General features: G+C 39.3%; 1 protein-coding gene across 2 annotated transcripts in view; it reads left to right on the top strand.

Annotated features, from left to right (window-relative positions):
* Window positions 1-25,256, top strand: part of AKAP6 (A-kinase anchoring protein 6) — a 524,830-nt gene that overhangs the window by 94,314 nt on the left and 405,260 nt on the right. For both annotated transcript variants that reach the window (XM_060175194.1, XM_007516826.3), the window contains exon 2: window positions 15,907-16,264. In XM_060175194.1, coding sequence (XP_060031177.1) covers window positions 15,941-16,264 — 324 coding nt within the window. In that variant the 5' untranslated portion in view covers window positions 15,907-15,940. The remainder of the gene's footprint in view (window positions 1-15,906; window positions 16,265-25,256) is intronic.

Here is a 25,256-nt window from a genome sequence, read left to right as displayed (position 1 = left end):
TCTAACATATTCAAAGGGTGACACCTTACACTCTACAGGAAAAGAAGCTCCTTGCTTAGTAGGAGCCTTCTAGATCTAACTCTGTGTATCTCTTCACCTGACTTCATTAATATCATTAATATCCTTGCAATAAACTGGTAACCTAGTAATATTTTCTGCACCCTGTTCAGACCATAGATAATAATTTGAATTTATAGCTGGCAAAAGGGGTAGTCTTGTGGGATTGTGTGACTAACTTGTGGGATTTAAGGCTACCTCAAGGTAGATGGTGCCAGAATTAAATGAAATTATAGGACACCCAGTTGGTATTATAGAATTGTTTGTTGTAGGGAAAAATAATACACCTTTGGTGGTCATAAAGATTATTAGTGTAGTAGAATGTTAAGAGTAATGTGTGTGGGGAGGGGTCGGGTGGTAGCACAGCAGGTTAAGCGCACATGGTGCAAAGCGCAAGGACTGACTTAAGGGACATAAGGATGCTGCTTCGAGCCCCCGGATCCCCACCTGCAGGAGGGTCGCTTCACAGGTGGTGAGGTGAAGCAGGTCTGCAGGTGTCTATCTTTCTCTCCCTCTCTCTGTCTCCCCTCCTCTCTTGATTTCTCTTTCTTCTATCCAACAACATCAATGGCAACAATAACAATAATAACAACAAGGACAACAAAAAATGGGAAAAAGTTCCCTCCAGGAGCAATGGTTTCATGGTGCGGGCACCAAGCACCAGTGATAACCCTGGAGGCAAAGCATTTTGGCGTGCATGTTTCCATAACTGCAACACTGGGTATTGTGTAGAATGAAAAAGAGCCCCCACGCCTAGAGACAACTAATTTTTGACAAGGGAGCACAAGAGAACAAATGGAAAAAAAATAGAAGTATTTTCAACAAATTGTGTTGGAAAAAATTGGGTTAAAACGTGCAGAGGGCTTGGTGATGGCCTACCTAGTTAAGCACACACATCACCATAATGAGGACCAGGGTTCATGCCCTCACTTGGCCCCACCTGCAAGACTGAAGCTTCAGGAGCAGTGAAGGAAGTCATTAGTTGTCTCTCAACCGGGTCCTAGCACTTCCTACTATGTGCACTTTCCCCAGTGTGCTACCACCCAGCCCTCTAACCACATTTTTATTATAAATCACAATATCATAGTTACAGTTGATAAATTCAGAGTGGTCTAATTTATGTTTCTTGGAATGCCAATTCAAAGTTCATTTTTCATAGTATTTTGAGAATTCAAATAAAATGTATTAATGTATGTTTCTTTTCAAACACAAGGTGATTTTTTTTTTTTAATCTGGAAACTCAGATCCTTCATTTTTTTCGGGGGATTTCATTAATGATTTTCTCATTCAGCTTTTTAGGAATTTCTGTTTTCCTAATGTTAAAAGTGCCTATATTGGTTACTCATAACCTTATAATTTTTTCTCCTAATTTTTGTCTATTTATCTTTTGCCTTACTTATTTTGTAATTTCCTTACCATTATTTTCAGTCTTTGTATTGAGATTTTCTTTTCTGCCATCATGTTTTCAGTTTTCTGGAGTTCTTTTTTTGCTCCTTGATTATTATTATTTTTTTTAAAAAACATTTTATTTTTGTTCATGAATACAAATATTAGATCACTGATAATCTCTTGTTTTCACCAAAGTCATTTTTTCCTGCCTAGTCTTGTTTCCTTGAGGTTGAGATTTTTCCTTCCTTACTCTGTTTCTCTTAGCCTTTGTAGAGCTTTTTCTAAATCTGTTAGACCTCAACAGCTTGATCATATCTAGGAGCAGGAAACTAGAAAGCTGATTGGATGTTCTGAATATGTTGGCTTCTTGACTATGAATGTAACTCTTGGATGACCTGGGTGTACAAATCTCAATATCATACTTTTATTTTTTTCTTAATTGAGATTGCCTAGAGAAATCATTAATTTCTCTGGAGGGTAAAGTTTTGAAGAATCAAATTGGGGAAGAAGACTGGGTCATCTCAGCATTCAGAGTGTTTATGCCAACTTAATCCTCCTCCTTCTCTATGTATATCTAACACCAGCAGTGTCCAGGATACATGTATAGAGTCCTTTTGATCCTATCTAGAGAATAGACATCCAGTTTTCTTCCAGAATTTGGAGGGAGAGCATCCATTTAGCAACACAGAGTAAGGATACTTCTAGAGTTCTAATAGCTTTTTAGATCATTTTTGGATCACAAGTAAACATGATGTATCATTTATTTCCCTGTTACTTAGGACAAATTTAAAGATAAGGACATAATCCCACAGGACTGCCCAAGTTTGCCCAAGACTTTTGACACAAGCTTCAAGTTTGAAGATTCCCCAAATCAACCTCACTTCAGATATACTGACTATTATAAGTTCCTGGTCTTTGTAGACTCCTTCATTTGATAATTTGATAGAGCAACTTTCAGAACTCAGGAAAGCACTGTATGTAAACAGAGGATATAAATCAGAATCAATTAAAGGAAGATTCATAAAATGGAATTTCGGACTTAGCAGGTTCCATACACCATCCTTCTGTGTCCTCAGGGGTGATACATTCCCCTCTCATCCTTGTAATTTGACTGTTCTCATGCAGTACTTAGGGAAGCTCACTTAAGCCTCATTATCCGTATTTTAAATTCTAACTTCATTATGTAGGCATGCTTAATTGAAGCATTGCCTCTGTGACTGCCCAAGGGCTCAACCCTCTGTAATCACTGGGTTGGTTTCACTGCCTAACTGGGTGACCCCATAAAGAATCCCCAGTCTAGCATAACCTGGCAGGTGTGGTCTGTGGAATCCACAATGAAGAACTGTAATATTCTTATCACTTGGGGGAATTCCAAGTGTCTAGAAATTATCTCCCAGGACAAAGACCAGAGTTTTCTTAGGTCAAGTTAATGCTTCACCAGACTTACCTGCTTTGTGGTTTGTTTGCTTTTGTTTTGTTTTGTTTGTATCAGCTTCCAATTACACAGAGGATTCTGAAGTAAAATCAGGATGGTTCTTTGCTCTTTAAACTACTGGATAAGATTTTAGCTTTCTTTAGTCAGTTGTTATTTATTTGTTTCTTTTATTTATTTATCTATTTATTTACCAGAACACTGCTCAGCTCTGGCTTATGGTGGTACGGGGGACTGAACCTGTGTCTTTGGAGCCTCAGGCATGAGAGTCTCTTTGAATAATCATTATGCTGTCTGCCCCACCCCCGTTTGTCATTTATTTATTTAATTTCCACATTTCAAAACTATTAGTTTCTCTTCCCAGTCTCTCTCTCTATATATATCTCAAAACAAGTCTCTCTCTCTCTCTCTCTCTCTCTCTCTCTCTATATATATATATATATATATATATATATATATATATATCTTCCATATATATCAAAACAAAACTACCTTCTGTAGCAGTGGTTTCTGGAGAGAGTAAAATTAGAAACATGCATGTGTTCAGTTTGTTCTTTTTACCTGGAAATTGGTCAATGCTCTCTCAATTTATAGTTACAACTTTTTCTAGAATACCTATTAAAATATGTTAACACAGCAAATAATGAATTAGCAAACACTTCTGTTTTGCTCAATTAATACATGTAATCAACTAATTAAGGCATTAGAGTCTTTAAAGGTAGCCATCTTCTCTTAAATTCTCTACATATTGAGGTCACAAAAGATAAATAGCTTATTACTTATTGGTTGGGGACATCAGTCATAGAGGAGGATCATTTAGACTCCATTGCCATCTATTTTTGTAATGCTTGACTTAATTCTTACTGTGTGTATTACTTTTAAATTAATTTAAAATTACTTTAAAATTAATTACAATGGTGTTCGAACATGGGAAAAAGTAAAAACATTGCATGAGAAAGATGAACTTTTTTTCCACTTCAAATCTGTGAAGTTAATATTTTAAGCAGGGTTAGTGGAAAACTAACAATAGAGAATTCCTTTCATATTTAATGGAATAGGTAGGACAAACCATAGAATTATTTTATTCATTCTAATATAAAAGTTAGAATGTAGTCTCCTTTCTCTTTCTATGGAGTAGAAAGGTTTTTAAGGTCACATGCATATTAATTCAGTCTGTTACCTTGTCCTCCTCCCCCTCCCTTCCCCCTCCCCTCCCCTCTCCTCCTCTTCTTTGTCACTGGAGTTATTGTTGTGGCTCAGTGCCAGCTTGAAGAGTCCATTGCTTCAGTGATTAGTCTTCCTTCTTTTCCTTTCCCTCCGTTTCTCTTTCCCTTCCCCTTCTCCTCCCTCCCTTCCTCCCTTCCTTTCTTACTCCCTTCCTTCCTACTTGAAATTGAGAGGGAGGGAGAGAGAGGGAGAGGGAGAGGGAGAGGGAGAGGGAGAGGGAGAGGGAGAGGGAGAGGGAGAGGGAGAGGGAGAGGGAGAGGGAGAGGGAGAGGGAGGGAGGGAGAGGGAGAGGGAGAGGGAGAGGGAGGGAGGGAGAGAGAGAGAGAGAGAGGGAGTTCTGCAGCACTGCTCCAATGCTCTTGAAGCTTCCCCACTGTAGGTGGGAACCTGCAGCTTGAACCCAGGTTCTCTCTTATGATAATGTGTATGCTCTATTGAGTTTTCTACTGCCCTACTCCATCTACCTTTATTTTAAAAGGATGCCAATCCTCTTATAATACTCATTATAAGATTTCTCTCGTTACATTTTCTTAGTAAATAAAAGCACACATATTATATTTTCGGTCATTCTAGGAAGCAATTATATTCCTATTTCTTTTCTTTTACAGTAGTTTTAGGGTTCCTGTGAGATTGAGTCCAAGCTCCATAGTGTGACACTACTAGGCCTGTTATTATATGGCTCCAGTTTTCATTGTGGCCTTACCATTTCTGGTATCCATTATGCTCCCAATTCCTCTCAACTTTAAATAAACTTTTGTTGGTTTTGGGATGTCTTTATTGATGTAGTTCTCTAAGCCTGGGAACCTTTCTTTCCCTGTATCTCTTCTATCTCTGTCCATGTATATCAGACTAGTTTTTTTTTTTCTCTATCCCATCACAAATGTAGCTCTTTATCTTTTCTCCATTCAGAGTTAATATCATTCCAGTAGGGCCTCTCAGAGTTGTGTTTACTAGCAATTGCCTCTACTATAGATGTGTGTGTGTGTGTGTGTTAGGGTTAGGGGGGCATGGAGGGAAGGAATTTCCCCATTTAAATTACAATTTTCTTGAATTTAAATATGAATAATCTACACATGTATAATGTTTCAGGTGTAGTTTATACTCAGTAATTTTAGTTGATGTGAAATGATTTTTTTCATTTTCTTTTGTACTAGTAGTATTGACAAAGTAGCAGCTATACTAATTACATATTCCAGTTTTACAAATCCATTTTCTCTCAAAAACATTTTGTTGAATGGTAAAACAGTGACTACTAATGCTTAAAGTTGATTATTAGCAACTTGTGATTTTGAGCAAGAAATATAAACAATCACAAGTGCTAAATCCAGGTCCATACTCACGACCATGGGCAATCTTTCATGATTGACTAACTGATGCAGTCAAATGAATTTCTGAGCAACAGGAGCTGACTGCTGTAGTGGGGAAAAAGATAGGAAGACTAAGTACAGAGCACGTATTTCATGTGTATGAGGCCTTTCCTATAACCCCTGGTATCAAACAAAGGGGGAAAAAAAAGAAAACATGTTATTTATGATGACTGGCTAATTCAATCTGGGTATGTTTGCTACAGAGAAGAATCTAAGTAATTGAGGGGGGTGGTGCTGAGCGAGGGTTAAGGGGGGAATGATTGATGAAGTGTGTTATGGCTGGAGGAGGGAGTTAGCAGGTGATTGAAGGGAGTCATGGGAGAGGGTGTATGGTTTCTTTGTGATTAGCTGGATGTAATCAACCATCTGTCTGGGTGCACAGCTGTACACAAAGGACATATTAGAGGAGAAGAAAGAGAGAAACATCAGTGATAACACCAGGAAGATCCTTTTATTTTTTTACAAATCTTTTTTTGTGTGTGGGATAATAGTTTATAGTACAGTTGTTGACACATGGGTACAGTTTCTTAGCTCCCTGTGATAGGTGTCTGAAAAAATACTTTGATCCTCAATTTAGGTTCCTTTCTACCGCCGCACACTAGGACCATCACACACACATTCTCCATCCCCTCCCATCCTCTCCCATCCCCTCCTCCCCCAAACTGCTTTGGTGTGGTGTAGAAGGTTTTCTGAATTGTAGAGATTTGTTCAGGGTCCATTATTTGCATGATGTTTTCCTCTATGCATACTTGAAGTATTTTCACTTATGTCCCCTTTCCAGGAAGCACAATCTCTGTTATAGCAGGAGGATTAGAAAGTGAGAATAGGGCGGAGGGTAGATAGCATAATGGTTATGCAAACAGACTCTCATGCCTGAAGCTCCAAAGTCCCAGGTTCAATCCCCTGCACCACCATAAGCCAGAGCTGAACAGTGCTTTGGTTAAAAAAAAAAAAGAAAGTGAGAATAACCTTACTCCATGGAATGCTAGATGATGTAGGGAACCTGAGGACCTATGATAATGATTATGATTATACTGTTTTATAAAGCCGTCCTCTCTGCCCCCTCCAAGTGTAAACAGTCTGCAGGAATGATTTGGTGTCCCCTTTTCTCTCTTTCTCTATTGTAAGAGGTATTAGCTTTATTTACTTGGGAAAATACATACAGTAAAAAATTACCCCAGCAACCATTAGAAATAGAGCATATGAAAAAATAATTGGAAATTGTTCTATTGCGTTATTTTCTGATTGGTCTAGTTGGCATCTCTGTGAACTCTGTTATCTACTTCTATATTCTCAAGGCTCTTCTCTTTTAAAGCAGTTGAAAACTTCCCATTTCTTGACCTTACAAGAAGTAGGCAGGCAGTAAAATTTAAAACTGTGTGATGAATTAGAGCCTCATTTATCTATACAGCCATTTAATTAGGCAATTTATTATATTCGTTTTTGTGTTTTCTTTGAGCAGTTCAATTTTAGAATCCTGGAATCAGATACAGTGCATCCCTTTTGAGTTTATTTTTTCTTAATATAATAAAAACATAAGCCCTAACTTTAGATGGGAATCAGAATGTCCCAGTGGGACTTTTTTTCCCCTCACTTTGGAATTTAGTGTCTCTGTGAGGAGGCTTTGTAAAAAGAGACTATGAGAATATAAAGGAAAAGGATAGGAAAAAATAAGTACTATGTGATACTTAAGAAATATCTCTACCTAAGTTTCCAATCCTGCATTTTGTAGCAAATGGATCTGTTAACTTAGGGAAAACTATTTATTAAATGTTGCTTTAGCCTCTCACTTGTGCCCTAAGGAGTAAACAGTACTGAAAGATTTAGAATAAGATGATTTACACAATGATAAGGCTTCCTCTTAAACTGTACAACTAACAGTTCCTTTGCTTGGAATAACAGTTTCTTCCTGAGAGAGTTTTAATCCTTTTAGCTAAGATTGGCTTTGTTTGCAAGTTATATGTTGATGTGAACATACTGTTATTAATTTACTTGTAAGCTTATTAATTTGGCCTGGTTTGGGATTGCACTGTTTTTAATGTATAGTTTTAGTTATTTTGAACAGTGAGGGTCTGGATATTCTCTGTCCACTTCAGTGCTCTTTTCCATAACGATCCTTGTCTTGGCAACTGTCCTTCTTCCCTCAGCTCACTTATCATTGCCTGTTAGCAAAAGTCTTGATTATAACCGTACAGGCCAGCAACTTATATGTTAGCTTCCAAATAGGGGCCATGTAGTAGCTCTCTTTGTTAGAGATTTAGGTCATTAAAAGTGTATGAAGCTATATGCCCTACAGCCTTGCTGTGCTCTTCTGGCACAGAACAGTCGTGACGCTGGTCATTATCTTATTTGGGCACAAGAGAACCTTATGGAAAGAGAGGGAGGAGCTAGACACTTAGTGCTGAAGGACCATTAGGGACAAAAGCATTTACAGTGAGTATAGTTCGTAGACCCCTGACTTTTCTGGTTTTTTTTTTTTTGTTGTTGTTCTTTTGTTTTTTATTTACAAGAGAAAATTATAAGAGAAGGGAAAAAGAGGCATGCAGCTCTGATGACTGTGTAGTTGCGTTTCTTGACTCCTAGTTCGAATGAGTAACACTCCTGATTTAGTGTGACTGCTTACTAAAGCTGCTATACTAAAGTTGGTTTTGACTCTAAACTTAATCAAAATAGTAGAAACTGTCCATATTACTAAAAAAAAACAAAACAAAAAAAAAAACAAAACATGATAGGTTTCTTCTGTTTCTATAAGCTAATAGGACATGGTGGGGAACATCTCCCCACCAGTCAAACAAACAAACAAACAAACAAACAATAGTTAAAAATCCTTTCTGTTTTCTCTTCTCTCTCTTTCTCTTTCTTTTTAATGTTTATTGTTTTCAGTGTTTGTACTTTAAGTGTGGAATGTTCTGTGGATTGGTGGGAAGGAAAGGATTTGATGGTTATTTTTAACAGTAGCTATGGTCAAGATGGTATTATCTCTAATGCTGGAAAGGTGACTACAGATTAGCATGGGATGGGGCAGAATATAAGGGTGGGGGAGGGGCAGTGGGTTTCCCAAAGCTGGTTGATTGGTTGATTACTCTTCTCATTCAGCTTTGGAGTGTGAGTTGTGATTGGGTGGGTACCTGTAAGCATTTGGTTCATTGCTTTTCTTTGCATCCTTAGAACTTGCAAAGTATCTTTTTGTGTCCTCTGTGACTAGAAAGTAATCTTATTGTAAGATACTCTATAAAGGAAGAATATAAAAACTGACAAAAATTTACTTTTTGTTTGCATTCAAATGGAATAATTAATTTGATAGCACAGCAAGTTTGATAATAAGGTCAGGAAGTTCACGAAAGTGTGTTCCCATTAATTTTCAGGTTAAAATTTTATAGGTGCTGGGAACTTTAACTTTGCCAATGTGACTATAATGCTTCTTTGCATTTTATTCATGTTTGATGGTTGCCTCGTTGTCTTCAATCACATTTTTGCTTGTTTTGAATTTTATTCTGTTTGTCCTTTAAGTATATAACCATTATGTGTGGTGTGTCAGCCTTAAATTAGTAACTCCTCAAGGGGACATCTCTCCTATTTGTTGCCCTGGGGATAATTAGAAACAAATAACTTGTAAATGGTGATTTATAGAATGTGTTTGCTTCATAATACTTTATTTCCATGAAATTGAACAAATTTACTGACGCTGTTTATGTGCTTTGGTGAAACCTACTTAGTGTCATCATTTAGTGTCTACAAAGCTTGTTGGATAGGTAAGAGTTTCCGTAATTTTGAAAAAAATAATGCTAGCTAGTCACAGATTCTTAGGACCAGATAAGATTATCTAGTTTAGTTTTGTCATTTTATAGATGAGGAAACGGATGTCCAGACATGTGGAACATCTTTCCAAAATGATATAAAACTGCACTGTGCCTGCTGATATGTTTGGAAATGCAAGTGTGTATATGAATTGCATTGATTAATTTTTTGTATGTCATTTAGTTTACAATAGAGTTTACATTACAGAAGAGACCTTCCCTTAATTTAGGAGTTTCAGAGAAAATACAGTGACTAAGCATTGTTACTCAGTTGTGCAGGGCTGTTGGACGGAAAGTGAGGATTTAATAGATGTGTGAGTAAATTGGAAACAGCTTATTATATCCTATCTTGCATTTAGTTTCTTATGTCTTCTTCATTTATCACTTCCATGACCTTGAATTAGAAACCATTACTAATCTTTGTGCATCAGATTCTTTCTTTAGGATTATGATACTTAGAAAATCCCCCAGAGCACAGTGAATTGATCAATAATTTAAAAGTGGTTTGGGAAATCAGAATTAGAGCCTGCCTGAGGCTGGGCTATGGATTTCTAAGAAGTAGTGTGGTAGCTTACTGTCAGTGTTTTATCCCTCCAGCTGAAATGTTGATATATTGTAATTGTCTTGTTTTAAATAATCAGGCATAGAACTATTATTTTAAAATAAAAAATTGATCAAGTATAGCTAAAAATACAGGGGCAGAGGATTTTCATTCTTCTAACTAGGCAGGGAAAGCTGTTCAGTTGAACTCTAAAATCATTCTCTGAGGTAGGTACCAAAATGATAAGTTTACTTTTTCATAATATTTTTATTTCTGTATCTACAATTTATGTAAGCATCCTTATTATTTAATTTAATGGTTAGATTCTTAGGAAAGGGTGTGTGTGTGTGTGTGTGTGTGTGTGTGTGTGTTGGGGGTTGGCAGTATGCTCCCGCAGAGAAGACTTTTGAAATAAAAATGTTGTAGGAGTAGCTTAATCTTAATGTTTATGTCAATTCAACATATTTTTATTCTCTGTGCCTATTACTTTGTGAAAAGTTACACATTCCAAGTAAAATTAGATTTCTTGACTGCTCTCTATTTCTGTAGATAAAATAATTTTACTTTCATTGCTCAGAGAACACTCAGAATCTAAATAAATTAAATCTTACTTAATTTCTAATTTTTTGGTTAATCTTTGATCTTTAGGAAAATGGAGCTATAAACTAACATGAATATCTAGAACCAGAAAAAGACATAACAGAAAACAGAACCCATTACCTTGAGTAGAAGAAAATGATCTTGAAACTAAAAACAATGTTACTAAAATATTTAAATACAAGATCCTAAAAGTTGTTTTATTTATTTATTATTATTTAAAATTTTTATTCATTTCTTTTTTTGCCTCCAGGGTCATTGCTGAGGCTCGGTGCCTGCACTACAAATCCACTGCTCCTGGAGGCTACTTTTGTTGCCCTTGTTGTTTATCATTGTTGTGGTTATTACTATTGTTGTTATTGATATCGCTGTTGTTGGATAAGACAGAGAGAAATCGAGAGAGGAGGGGAAGATGGGGAGAGAAAGATACCTGCAGACCTGCTTCACTGCTTGTGAAGCGACACCCCAGCAGGTGGGGAGCTAGGGGTTCAAACAGGGCTTTTGTTTTGTGTAGATCTACTATAGTGGTAATGATCTTTATATTTCTCTAAAAAAGCTCTTATCACTTCAAATCTGACTGATAACAAAGCTGGGTAGAATATTCTTGGTTGGAGGTGAAATTTCTACTCAACTCTTTGAATTTATCATCCTACTTTCTTCTGGCTTTTAGTGTTTATGGTGAGAAGACTGTTGATATTATTGTGGAAGTTCCTTTACATGTAGTTCTCTGCTTTTCTCCTTGCATTTTAGGCTTCTTTAGTTCTCTTGTATTTTAGGCTTCTGTCTTTAAATTTGATACTTGCCTCTTTAGTTACAATACGTCTTTGTATCTCTTTGGGTTGATTTTGCTGGGAACTCCTTGAGCTTTCTGGATCTGGGTGTATGCTTCTTTCCTGAGTGTGTGGAACTCAGATATTATTTATTCAAATAAGGGTTCTTTCCTTTTATAATAGAATTTATTTATTAATTATAGGGGAAAGAGGATGGCGTGGAGGGAGAAAACAAGTGCATCACTCTGACGTGGCCAGGTATTGAATTTATGACCCCATGCTTATAAATCCAATATTCTATCCATTGCATCACTTTCCAGGTCACCAAATAAAAATTCTGTCTCTTTTCTCCTCTTTTCTCATTCTGGCACCCCTTTGATATTGATATTGTTCCTCTTGATATTGTTCTATAAGTCTCATTTTATTTTCACTTGTTTTAGTTCTTTTTGTTTTGCTACTCTAACCTTAAGTTCATTTATTTGCTCTTTAGTTTCTGTTTTTCAGTTGTTAAGAGCCTCTACAATATTTTTCTTTTTCTTTCTTCTTTTCTTCTTCTTCTTCTTTTTTTGCATCCAGGGTTATTGCTGGGGCTCAGGGCCTGCACTTCTTCTTCTTCTTCTAGCATTTGCCCTTCTCCCGTAGCCAGTCAACAGCATCGGGTTGAGCCTGATGTCTGCTTGTTGCTGGCTTTGAAAGTGACTGGGATCCATGTGGATTCAGTCGGCTAGGAAGGATCGTCAGTTTCCCCAATAAATGGGTACTCACGGGATGCACCACGAGAAGGTCGATCCAATGGGCCTGCACTATGAATCTGCTGCTCCTGGAGGCCATTTTTCTCCCATTTTGTTGCCCTTGTTTTTTTTTTTTTTGTTGTCATCATTATTATTTTTGTTATTGCTGTTATTGGATAGGACAGAGAAATTGAGAGAGGGGAAGAGAAAGGCAGACACCTGCAGACCTGCTTCACCATCCGTGAAGCGATGCTCCTGCAGGTGGGGATCGGGGGCTCGAACTGGGATCCTTACATGTATGCTTAACCTGCTGCGCTACTGCCCGACCCCCCGTCTACAATATTTTTCTTTTTTAGTTCAGCTACTGTTTTTTAAAATTATTTTTTATTATTTGTATTTGTTTATTGGATAGAGACAGCCATAAATTGAGAGGGAGATAGAGAAACAGAAACAGAAAACAGAAGAGAAACAGAAGAGATAGAGAAACAGAAACAGAAAGAGACCTGCAGCCCTGCTTCACCACTTGTAAAACTTTCCCCCTACAGGTGGAGACTGAAGGCTTGAACCTGGGTCCTTGAGAATTGTAACATGTGCGCAAACACCTGGTCCCTTAATATTTTCTCTAGCTCTGTTATTTCTATTAGGATTTTTTTTTCTTAGCTTCTCAACTTTGTTGAATTCTCTTCCATTGATCGCATTTCAGTGAAAGTCTTTAGGACTGTTTCTTTGAAATCTTTTAAGAAATGTACATAGTGTTGTTTTTGTCTAGGTGTTTATCCTGCTCTATCAGCATGGGTAATTTTTCCCTGTCTTCTTATTATAGATGACACTCTGTCTTCTTATTATAGATGATCTGGCAAGGATTTGTTGAATAGGCCTTGATAAAGTCCAGAAATTTTAAGTTGTGAGTGTCCACTGAGCCTTGTGCACCAAAGACTGGGGTGGGATAAGGAGTAAGATATCTGGCAGTCACTAGGTTACCACAGGCATGGGTTCAGGTCTAAAAGGAGGCTAGACCTCTGTTTCAGGTGACAACAGAGTATGTATTCCAGAACTGACAGGGAGCAGAGTCTGGCTAGCTGAAGGCTATTAAGGGAGCAAAGCTAACAGTGGGGTTTCCTAGCTAAATACATTTTGACATGTTCATGGTTTGCTTGCTGGATCTAAGATGAGACTTGCATGATAATAGTCAGGTGTGGTCTGGCAGGGACAGAAATTATTTGTATGCTTGGGGTTAGCACTCTTGATAAGCACTGCTCTATCTCCACTTAAATACTTGCTAGGATTCCCCAGAGCCCTACCCTACTAGGGAAAGAGAGAGACAGGCTGGGAGTATGGATCGACCTGTTAACACCCATGTTCATTGGGGAAGCAATTACAGAAGCCAGACCTTCCACCTTCTGCATCCCACAATGACCTTGGGTCCATACTCCCAGAGGGTTAAAGAATAGGAAAGCTACCAGGGGATGGGATGGGATACAGAGATCTGGTGGTGGGAATTGTATGGAGGTGTACCCCTCTTATCCTATGGTTTTGTCAATTTTTCCTTTTTATAAATGAAAAAATAAATTAAAAAAATACTTGGTAGGAGTGGATGGAAGTCTTTTCATGGAATTTGCCCCCAAGGCCTGTTACTATGGTTACTGAATTTCAATATGGCGTCCACCATTCCCCAGAGCTACTTATAGCAAGATTGTAGAGGTTGTCAAGATGATGATTGTGGGAATTCCTACCCACTTTATAGCCTATAGCTTCTTATACCCAGTTCCAGTGTTGCAAGTATAGGATCAAAATAGTGTTGAGATTCCAGGGGTTCACCTTAAGATATCTTTTCAGTTGCAGTTTGATATTATATGGTGGCATTTCTTTCTTGTTGACAGTATCTCTATTTCCTCACCCTCAGAATGCTGTCCTTTTGTTCCTTGCAATGAATGCTTGTTTATCTGGGATTCAAATATTTTTCTGTGTGGGTTAATCTAATTTTTGATGTAGTTTTGTTGTGATTTACAAGATTATTAGATAACAAGGATATAGTTACACATCACCCATAACCAAAGCTCTGGACACTTATCCTCACTGGGATGGCCACTGCCAAGATCACGGAGATGGGTTGGCTACCTTTTTAAAATTAATTAATTTATTTTATTTATTCCCTTTTGTTGCCCTTGTTGTTTTATTGTTGTAGTTATTATTGTTATTGGATAGGACAGAGAGAAATGGAGAGAGGAGGGGAAGACAGAGAGAAGGAGAGAAAGATAGACACCTGCAGACCTGCTTCACCGCCTGTGAAGCGACTCCCCTGCAGGTGGGGAGCCGGGGTTCGAACCGGGATCCTTATGCCGGTCCTTGTGCTTTGTGCCACCTGCGCTTAACCCGCTGCGCTATAGCCCGACTCCCGTTGGCTACCTTTTTAATATACAAGTTCATGTGCTTTAATTCTCTCTATTCCACCTATGAGTGAAACCACCCAGTTTTTGTCTTATTTTTTTTTAAATTTGTATTTATAAAATGGAAATGTTGACAAGACCATAGGATAAGAGGGGACACAATTCCCACCACCAGAACTCCGTATACCATCCCCTCCCCTGATAGCTTTACTATTTTAACTCTGAGAGTATGGACCCAGGGTCATTATGGAGTGCAGAAAGTGGAAAGTCTGGCTTCTGTAATTGTTTCACCACTGAACATGGGCGTTGATAGGTTGATCCTTACTCCCAGCCTGTCTCTCTCTTTCCCAAGTGGGGCAGGGCTCTGGGGAAGCAGGGCTCGAGGAAACATTGGTGGGGTCATCTGTTTTTTATTGTCACCAGGGTTATCACTGAGGTTAGGTGAGTACATGATGAACACACTTCTGGACATTTTTTTTTCTTCCTGTATTGCATGGAGACAGAGAATTGGAGAAGGAGAAGGCATAAAGAACAAGAGAGACAGAATGACATTAAAGCTCTGCTTCACCATTCATGAAGCTTCCCTCCTATAGGCGAGGACCAGGGGCTTGAACTCTGGTCTTCACACTAGGTTTGCCATCCCCTGGCCCCTGATTGTTGTCTTTCACTTACTTCACTAAGCATAATCACTTCTAGTTCCATCAATTTTTTTTTGTCCTGAAAGACATAATGTCTTCTTTTTAAACTGGTGAGTAGTACTCCATGAAGTATATGTCCCATAACTTCTTTATCCAGATATCTCTTAATACTCTGAACACTGGAGCAGAGATCTGTTTTAAACATCTTGGGTAGATCTGTCCTACACCTTTCTAATTATCACATGTATTGAATCTATTGGTCCAAACAGTTATAGTGATATTTGCATGTTTATAGTGGGAAATACTAAAGACATAGTGGCTTGAGAGTGTTGGTTTTTTTCCTCAGTAAAAGTGGTCCAGAGTACCAGTCCAGCACTGACACAGCAGCTCATTATTATGAGGAACACATGTTCCTGTATCTCTCTTCACCATTCCTGCCTGGCACACTCAGAAACATCTCTTGGTGTGCCAGGCAGAAATGGTGAAGAGAGATGCAAAGTCTACATTGCAGACTAGAAAGGGGTGTGGAAAACAGAAAGGGGGCTCCTCCTAACTGGAACAGCACTCCATATACAGCTCTCACAGATTTTACACAACTGTTCAACTACTGTCTCATTGGTTAGAAGTTAGTCATGCTTTTCTCTCACACCTAGTTCTACTGGTGTAAGGGAATATAGTTTTACATTCTTGACAGGAATATATACATCTGAGAATCAGGATTTTTGTTTCTAAGAAAAGAGAAGAGAATGGATGTTGAGGTAGGCAATTCCAGCATGGTTTTGTGTTTCTGTTATGTGCTAGACCTGGAGGCTATTACGTAGAAACCCAAAACACCTCTTTCTGTTTTTGCTATGAGACATGGTTTCTTAATTTAGAAATCTGGCTTAATTTAGAAATCCTGTTTCTTCTGTGAAGTATCATTTCTTTATTTGGCAATCTTGTATGACTCTTGGTTTCTTCTTTTGCTTTTCAGCTGTTTTGGAAAGAAGTAAGGTTTAGACTTCTTCATGTTAACCATGAGCGTGACACTTTCCCCTCTGAGGTCACAGGACCTAGATTCTATGGCCACTGATGCTTCACCCATGGCCATCAACTTGACACCCACAGTGGAGCAGGGCGAGGGAGAGGAAGCAATGAAGGATGTGGATGCTGATCAGCAGTATGAAAAACCACCCCCACTGCATACAGGGGCCGACTGGAAGATTGTCCTCCACTTACCTGAAATTGAGACCTGGCTCCGGATGACCTCAGAGAGGGTCCGTGACCTCACCTACTCAGTGCAGCAGGACTCGGACAGCAAGCATGTGGATGTGCATCTAGTTCAACTAAAGGTAAGGAAGATCTCTGGGCTCAGGTCCACTCCAAGCATGTCTGTAAAAGGAAGTGGCACCTAAGTCCTGAGAGCTATATATATTTTTTTTATCAAGAAATACTCAGGGATAAAAATAGAATGACAAACAGGGTTAAAATTATTGTCCTTGTAGATAAGCAGGGAAAGAATTACTCCCTCCCCCCATTTAACTTTATGTATTGATTATATTGAGTAAAACTAATCTTGGAGGATATGTGGAGAATCAGGTAAAAGGACGACAATTTTTGTGCAATTTCATACAAATCAGTTATATCGAGTAAAAGAAACACAATGGACTTACTGAAAGATTCTAAGGTAAATCTTCAGAATGTGATTGTAAGTATATGTATGTGAGAACTGCCTTCTCCTGAAGTTGGTGCTGCCTTTATGGCAAACAGTAGGTTCTGGCATGCTGAGGAGCAACAACATTCTCCCTTTAGGAATCTTTTTGTCTAGGTACCCATAATATAAAACAAAGGTATGTTATAAGAACTCATCTAAGTCCAGACAAGTAAAAAGTGTGGCTTCTGGAGCCCTTAAAACATATGATGGCTGATAATAGTGAAATGGTGCAAGTAGAGAGTGCTATTAATATTTTTGGATGAGGAACCCAAAATACTATTAATTTCTCTCAGTTATACCTATTCCTTTCTTCAGATATCTTTGGAGAATATATGTGGAGGTCAGTGACCAACAAAGGAAGGCAGGTTTATAACTGATTAGGCAGGTTGGTCCCAAATCCCAGTGTAAATTGTAGTAAGTTAGATTTGAGTCTAAGGAGAATTTTTTACCCAAGCAGGTTCTTTGTAAATGATCTGAAACTAAAGATCAGACAGGTTGTTTGATCTTAACACTTATATGGCCTCTAGGATATAGCAAACTGAGAGAGAAAAAGATGGACAATTAGGAAAGAGCATGTGACCCAAACCTAGAGTAGAGAAGCTTAGCCTCTATGTATATATTTATATTTATTAATGAGAAGGAGATAGGAGGAGAGAGAGAAAGAACCAGACATCAGGTTCCAGATGCTAGCATGATGCCGACCAGACTTCCCTGGACAGATGACCCCACTAATGTGTCCTAGAGCTCTGCTTCCCCAGAGTCCCAACCTACTAGGGAAAGAGAGAGGCAGGCTGGGAGTATGGATTGACTAGTCAACACCCATGTTCATCGGGGAAGCAATTACAGAAGCCAGACCTTCCACCTTTGCATCCCACAATGACCTTGGGTCCATACACCCAGAGAGATAAAGAATAGGAAAGCTATCAGGGGAGGGGATGGGATACGGAGATCTGGTGGTGGGAACTGTGTGGAGTTGTACCCCTCTTATTCTACGGTTTTGTTAATGTCTCATATACATAAGGCATCACACCAGTATATGCGCTGCCGGGGTTGAACTTGGGACCTCATGCTTGAGAGCTCAGTGCTTTATCCATCGCGCCACCTCCCAAATCACTCATTTTCAGTCTGGTCCAACAGATCTCTGGCCTAGCTGCTGCATGAGACAGCATGTTCAAAAGAGGGAATGAGAGTGAGAAAGTAAAACAAAAGAACCAGAAACTCAAGGTAGCTGGCTTTCTCCTAGGCTGAGCAAACCAGGGGTGTCTTCTTTCTACAGGTTGTTAGGAATGAGAAAAAATCCCAATGCATCAGGAAGTCAATCCCATAATTATGTAGTAGTTGATCAATGTCTATTAAAGGAAAGAATCAAAACTGTATTATGTTATTTTTAAAATTTCTTTATTGGGGGATTAATGATTTAAAGTCAATAGTAAAATACAATAGTTTGTACAAGCATAACATTTCCACATAACAGTACAACTCCCACTAGATCCTCCTCTTCCATCATGTTCCAGGACCTGAACCCCACCCACCCCCCACTCCAGAGTCTTTTACTTTGGTGCAGTAAACCTTATTTTTGTCATTGTATTTTTTGATGCTTCATCAGATGACTTAATCAACTGGTTCTTTGTAATAGTCTTAAATATTCTGTAAGCATAGAGCCCTTCCACACTGAACCTAAAGTTGACAGTCTGTAGTCAATGAGCTGTGATGTCTACACAAAGATTTGGTTTGGTTCTCCTCATCTCCTTTGTTAAGTTTCCCCCACATTTATGTGATATTTCTTTATTCATCCGGGTTAAGTATTTTGATGCAGTAAAACATTAAATGTATGCCAGTTTTTAAGGTTTCTACATTGATGCACACAAATAGACACATTGCTTTATTTGTGTAAATACAACAAAGCAACCATTTAAGAGCAACTCTCAGGTAAGGCATTTGGCAACTGAGAGGGACAGGCAGTCTGAGCATGGGCAGTCATCTGGTGTGTACAGTTCCCAGCTTGATGCCCATTACCTTGATGAATTACTTCATTTATTTATTTACAGTGGAAATAGCTACTACAAGGTTAGAAAAATCCATGACTTTGGGGGCTGAGTGGTAGCATAGCAGGTTAAGCGCACATGGTGCAAAGTGCAAGGACCGGCAGAGGGATCCCGGTTCAAGCCCCTGGCTACTCTCCACTTCACAAGCGGTGGTGGGGAAAAATGGGGAAAATAGCCTCCATGAGCAGTGGATTCATAGTGCAGGCACCAAGCCCCAGTGATAACCCTGGAGGAAAAAACAAAAAACAAACAAAACCTCCCAAAACAAAAGAAACAACAACAACAACAACAAAAACAGGACAAAAAAAAAAGAGAGAAAAATACATGACTTTATGAATAATCTAAGTGCATTTAAATTCAAAGTTTATACTTCCATTCTAGTGTTTTCCCAGGAGCCCAACTGCTAACTGACATCTTCACATGTGTCTCTAGTAAGCATCGTGGACACACACGGGAAAGCTTATAATTCTTCCTCATGTTTAGTAAAAGTTTAGTAAGAAGAACCACTTTTTTGCCAAGTCAAAGTATGAATGACTTCTCACTCTGCTATGTCTATCAATACCTCTTGGGGTTCCATCTTCAAAATGTCTCTTAGAGCTCTTTATCTTCCCCCAGGACTGTTATTGTCATTCCATTCAATCCATATCACTACTTGCCTGGGCTTCTTTGAGAGCTTCCTTTAATAGCCTGCAATTTATCCTTTGTTTAATTGTTAGTGGAACCTTTCAAAAACCTAAAATCAGGCCGTTGTCGTTCATTTGCTTCCTACTAGACTTAACAAGTAAAACTCAAAATATTTTTCTGTAACTTTGCCTCTTCCTTTTCCTTTGGCCGTGTTTCCTGCTACTCCTCCCTCTACCCCACCCTTCTCTTTATAAACATATAATCACATTGGAAATACCAAAGGGATATTAGGCTAGTTCTTGTCTCACAGATTTTCCCAATTTCTCTGCCAAGAAATTCTTCTTCCATCTTTGCCTGACAGGTTCTGTATCCTCAGCAAGTAGTCAGTCAGCACAGCCAAATTCTGACATCTGGAGGCACAAGCATTGGAGAAGGTTGGATTTGGGATAGGAGATGAGGCCTTTGCTGTATTTGGTGAAGGATAAGCATAACAGCAGCAACATTAAAGGAGCTGCCTTTTATATGCATCACATTCCCTTTCATATTGCTGGTTCTGAATCTTTTCATCAGGTCTTTTCTAAAACCTTATTAATGTATTCAGGAAAAAAAATAGTTGGGGGAGTCGGGCGGTGGCGCAGTGGGTTAAGCGCACGTGGCACAAGGCGCAAGGACCGGCAGAAAGATCCCGGTTCGAGACCCCGGCTCTCCACCTGCAGGGGAGTCGCTTCACAGGCGGTGAAGCAGGTCTGCGGGTGTCTTTCTCTCCCCCTCTCTGTTTTCCCCTCCTCTCTCCATTTCTCTCTGTCCTATCCACCAACAACTACATCAATAACCACAACAATGTTAAACAACAAGTGCAACAAAAGGGAAAATAAATAAATAAATATAAAAAAATAGTTGGAAAATACTTTTGTACTAATGTTAAATGAAAACAAATATTGCTCTTGGAAAATTCTGGGGATATGCTCAGTCTCTGGTTTTATATTAGAAGTCACTTTTGGGAGGCCGAGAAGGACTCAGCAGGAGAAGTGCCTTTCATGCTTGAGTCCCTAGGCTGGACCCTCACATCAATGAGAGCACCAAAGACAGAGACAGCAGACTCACATGGATGGTGAAATGGTTTTGGTGCCATTTCCTCACTCTCTCTGTTTTTCTTAAAACTATATATACATGTGTGTGCACATGTCTGCATGTGTGCGTGCCTGTGTATGTGTGTGTCAATAATCAATAATAGTCAATTCCTTTCTGCAACCTTGGGAGAGCTATTGTAGCTTCCAATAGAGGGAACGGGGATAAAAAACTCTGGTGGTAGGAGCAGTGTGGAATTATACCCTGTTATGTTATAATTCTGTAAATCAATATAAAGTCACTAATAAAATTAAAAAATATGATGAATAAATGAATAATAAAATAAAGAAGTATTTGGGAAGTAATGCAGTGGTATCACATATGCACAGTGTCCCTGGTTTGATTTCTGGCATAACATTGATTATTCTAGAGAGTGATAAAACCATCTGACTTTAAAAGATTAAAATATTGAAATGATGCAACATATACTGAGTGATTTTTCTCCATCATTTTAAAACCAAAGATGTAATACATAAACTATGTTCCCTAGCTTTCACACATTACTTACTAAGAAGTATGAGAAACCAGCTGGATCATTTCTAGAAACTCTCCCTGTCCTTTAGATTCAGAGGTTTTGCTATTAAAGAGAATCAGACCAAGAGCCTTAAAAAGTATTGTCTTTAAGTGAGCCCTCTGGTCTAGCTAAGTGGATTAAGGTGTTAAATAGGCAAATTAGGCATCTCTGTTTCCTGGTTAACAGCCTTCTTTGAGAATTTTGTTATGTCACTGGAAAAAAAAGATATCAGGAAAGAAGATAAGGCTTAGGGAATTATATATGCCCAATGGAAGGAAGGTGGTGGAAGTTGTGGGATGGTGGAGTTTGTGGAAGTGGATTCATTTGCACTGTGGAGCAAGGGGTTTATGTCGGGAAATTGTGAGGACCCTCACAAAGCACCCTGCATTTTTCTGCCTCCAGGAGCCCGGCATTCCTTAAAACATTAAGCCAGCTCCCCCTGCTCTACCCTGCATTCCTGATACTATGGCCTATCTACATAATCATTGCTTTGCCTGAAAGATCCCCACCTATTCCATTCCTTTGATCTATCTTCCTTCTACCCTCAAGACCCTCCCTACCTGCAGGGTAATATTAATCCTACCAGTTAAAACCTTCTCAACAGTTGCTAAGGAAGTTTCTACCTTCCCAGCCCCTTTTGCCTTTCTCCACCCCTTTTCTAGCCATTTCCGTTTCCCACTTGCCACTTGCAGGTCTGCCCTTTAAAAGTCTTGGCTCTCTGATCAATAAAGATTTTGCACTGCCTCGCCGCCACATATTTGGTTCCTGAGTTATCTCCCTTGCATTGCTGAGTGAGTAGCAGCCCAGGCTGGCTCCGGTCAAGTTCTCTCCAACCCAGAGAGTACACGCCCGGGAAGAGGCACCCCCCACGCTAGCCCAGCAGGCTTACACTAATATAGGAGAGTGGATGTGGTGGTGTGGATGGAGTGTTCTTAGTTCTGGAACTCATCCTGAGCATCCATCCAGGAAATGTGGGTACTCAATGAGGAGAAAAGACTTGTCAGCATGACTCAAGAGAATGTGTGTGTGTGTGTGTGTGTGTATGATTTTTATTTATAAAAAGGAAACACAGACAAAAACCATAGGTTACAACTCCATACAATCCCTACCACCAGAACTCCACGTCCCATTTCTTCCCCTGATAGCTTTCCTATTCTTTTTTTTTCAAATATTTATTTATTTATTCCATTTTGTTGCTCTTGTTGTTTTATTGTAGTTATTATTGTTGTAGTCATTATTGTTGTCATTATTGTTGTAGTCATTATTGTTGTCATCGTTGTTGGATAGGACAGAGAGAAATGGAGAGAGGAGAGGAAGATAGAGAGGAGGAGAGAGAAAGATAGACACCTGCAGACCTGCTTCACCACTTGTGAAGCAACTCCCCTGCAGGTGGGGAGCTGGGGGCTTGAACTGGGATCCTTATGCCGGTCCTGTGCTTTGCACCATGTGCATTTAACCCACTGTGCTACCTCCTGACTCCCACCATTCCTATTCTTTATCCCTCTGGGAGTATGGACCCAGGGTCATTATGGGATGCAAAAGGTGGAAGGTCTGGCTTCTGTAATTGTTTCCCCACTGAACATGGGCATTGACAGGTCGATCCATACTCCCAGACTGTCTCTCTCTTTCCTTGGTGGAGCGGGGCTCTGGTTAAGTGGGGGCTCCAGGACATATTGGTGGGGTCATCTGCCCAGGGAAGTCCGATTGATATCACAGTAGTATCTGGAACCTGGTGGTTGAAAGAAGGGTTAACATATAAAGCCAAACAAATTGTTGAATAATCATGAACTTAAAGGCTGGAATAGTGCAGATAAAGATTTGGGGATCTCTATTTTGTAGATAGTAGGCCTATTTTAGTTATATTCCAAAGGGCCCAGGACTATATATATATATTTTTTTCTTTTTTTTCTGAGCCTGACATCTGATATGCAGGTAGACCCAAGTTATTGTCTGTGAAGATGATGTCATGGCTTGAAAAAGGACCAGAAAGCTGGATCAGGGAAGAGAGTAGCTCCCAAATATGGGAAAGGTGTATAAATGTTGTTGACTGTAAATCCCATTGATTTGATCTGATCAGTGGCCCATATTCAGCTTAGGAGCCTGTGTGACCTCTGCATCCCTATAGATCTGAGCTCACATTTTGTGGTCATGAGTAGGAATGTTCCAAGCAGCCCTAATTTCAGAACCCATCATCCTCAGTTGGAAGAGAGAATATGTTGTTCAGCCTCCCTTGGGAGGATGGAATATTCTCTACAGTTGTTGATCCACATTGAGGGCAAGGTCCTATAGGGTTCCACAGAGGGGTCTATTGTGTTGTTCCTGATAGAAATGACCAGTAACAATGGAGAGAGGAACTTATTCGAGATCTAGCCCCATCATGTCTGTTTGGGAATCTCAGGATGCCCCGACCTGGGCATTACCAGGGCTGATGGGGTGGCCTGATAGTGACTAAAGGCGTCATCATTAAAGTATGCTAGTCTCTTTCCCTTATTCAGCTTTTGTATTCCTTACTTTGATAAGATTAGCTCTGGAGTGACCGAGGGAAGTGTAATAGGAAGTAGGTGAGGAGGGTATCTAAGTCTACATAGACACTATTTCATTATGAATTTTATAATGTCTTTTTAGATCTTTCTACTTGCTTGCTGCATATACTGACTCACTGCAGACTATTGTGCACTTTTGCTTTCAGGTATATATTTTGCCCTAATTAATGGATACATGTGAATATATGCCCTATCTCATGGGACCTGGTTATCTCTAGGTTTTGTTAGGAAGTGAACCACCTGAAATGGAATTAGAGAATACTATGAAAAGAAAGGTCTCACTTGAGTATGAAGGTTGAAGGGTTGGCATTATACACCTGACATCTCTGGACACAGTCTGAAGTGAAGCATGTTGAGGTGGTATTCATTGCATTGACTAGATTGAGATCAGCAGATGCAATATCATTTGGTATGAATTGAGAGAAGCATGCAGGAAAGTGAGCCCCACCCTAGAGGTTCCAGGACTGGGGGAAATATAGGCTCTATAGAGGAAGTGGGAGGCTCCTGCTGTCTTAAGGTTTAAGAAGGCTATAGATAGTTATTGCTGTAATCAAATTATTCGGCAATTGGGTTAACTTTGAAAATCCCATTATTAGGATTTGTTGTATCATACACAACAACATCACCATAATTTATGTCCTTTGACATTATTTGCATATAGCTGTGTCTTATAGAGTAATGCCACTGGTTGCTTCTGTTCTCCCTGAATAGCAGTCTGGAGAACTCTTACAAGGTTATACATATAACCCAGTAGTTCCTCTCCTAGGGATATACCCCAAGGACTCCATGACACCCAACCAAAAAGATACGTGTACACCTATGTTCATAGCAGAACAATTCATAATAGCTAAAACCTGGAAGCAATCCAGGTGCCCAACAACAGATGAATGGCTGAGAAAGCTGTGGTATATATACACAAGGAATACTATGCAGCTATGAAGAACAATGAACCCACCTTCTCTGACCCATCTTGGATGGAGCTACAAGGAATTATTTTAAGGGAGCTACAAGGAATTATTTTAAGACAAAGATGAGTATGGGTTGATCCCACTCATAAACGGAAGTTGAGAAAGAAGAACAGAAAGGGAAACTCAAAGCAGGATTTGACTTGAATTTGGAGTAGGGCACCAAAGTGAAAATCTCTGGGATGAGGGTGATGGTGGATGTTCGGCTTCACAGGTGGGCAGGGTGGGGGGGGGGTAGGGGGAAGGATGGGATGGTACACAGTCTTTTGGTGGTGGGAATGGTGTTTATGTACACTTCTATTAACTTTTAGTCATATAAATCACTATTTAATTAATATAAGAGGGGAAAATTGATTGAATGTCTCAAACCTTTTAATGCACAGATCATAGGCTGAGTCTTTGAAATGTTGACTCTCTTAAAAGCTTAGACCAGGGAGAACAGAGAACTTGTTTTAACTGACTTGCCACTTGTCCTTCTCCATCCCTTTATTTAGCAGGAAAAAATGGCATTTCCTACCATTGCTGCTTTATAGTGAGGGCAAAGTTCTGGAGAAGCCCATAGGGGGAGAAATGATAGGGGAAGATGACCAGAGTGCTCAGAACTCCCAATTCCATCAAGACCTGGAGAGAGAAGACATATTTGGAAGTAGCAATAGGTATAGGTGTGACTTAGTCCACCACCAAAAGACTGAGAAGTCAGGACCATAGGGAGAAATGGGCAATTATAGATAGTTAAATATAAATATATCTATAGTAGTCAGCCTGTTATCTGTGCCCTTGGAAAACTACTGTATTTCCGGTGGAGAGAATG

Source organism: Erinaceus europaeus, chromosome 16 (genome assembly GCF_950295315.1).
Source record: "Erinaceus europaeus chromosome 16, mEriEur2.1, whole genome shotgun sequence".
In the NCBI taxonomy this organism is placed as follows: Eukaryota; Metazoa; Chordata; class Mammalia; order Eulipotyphla; family Erinaceidae; genus Erinaceus; species Erinaceus europaeus.
Note: the sequence above shows the minus strand (reverse complement) of the source record. Positions and strands in the feature narration are given on the sequence as shown.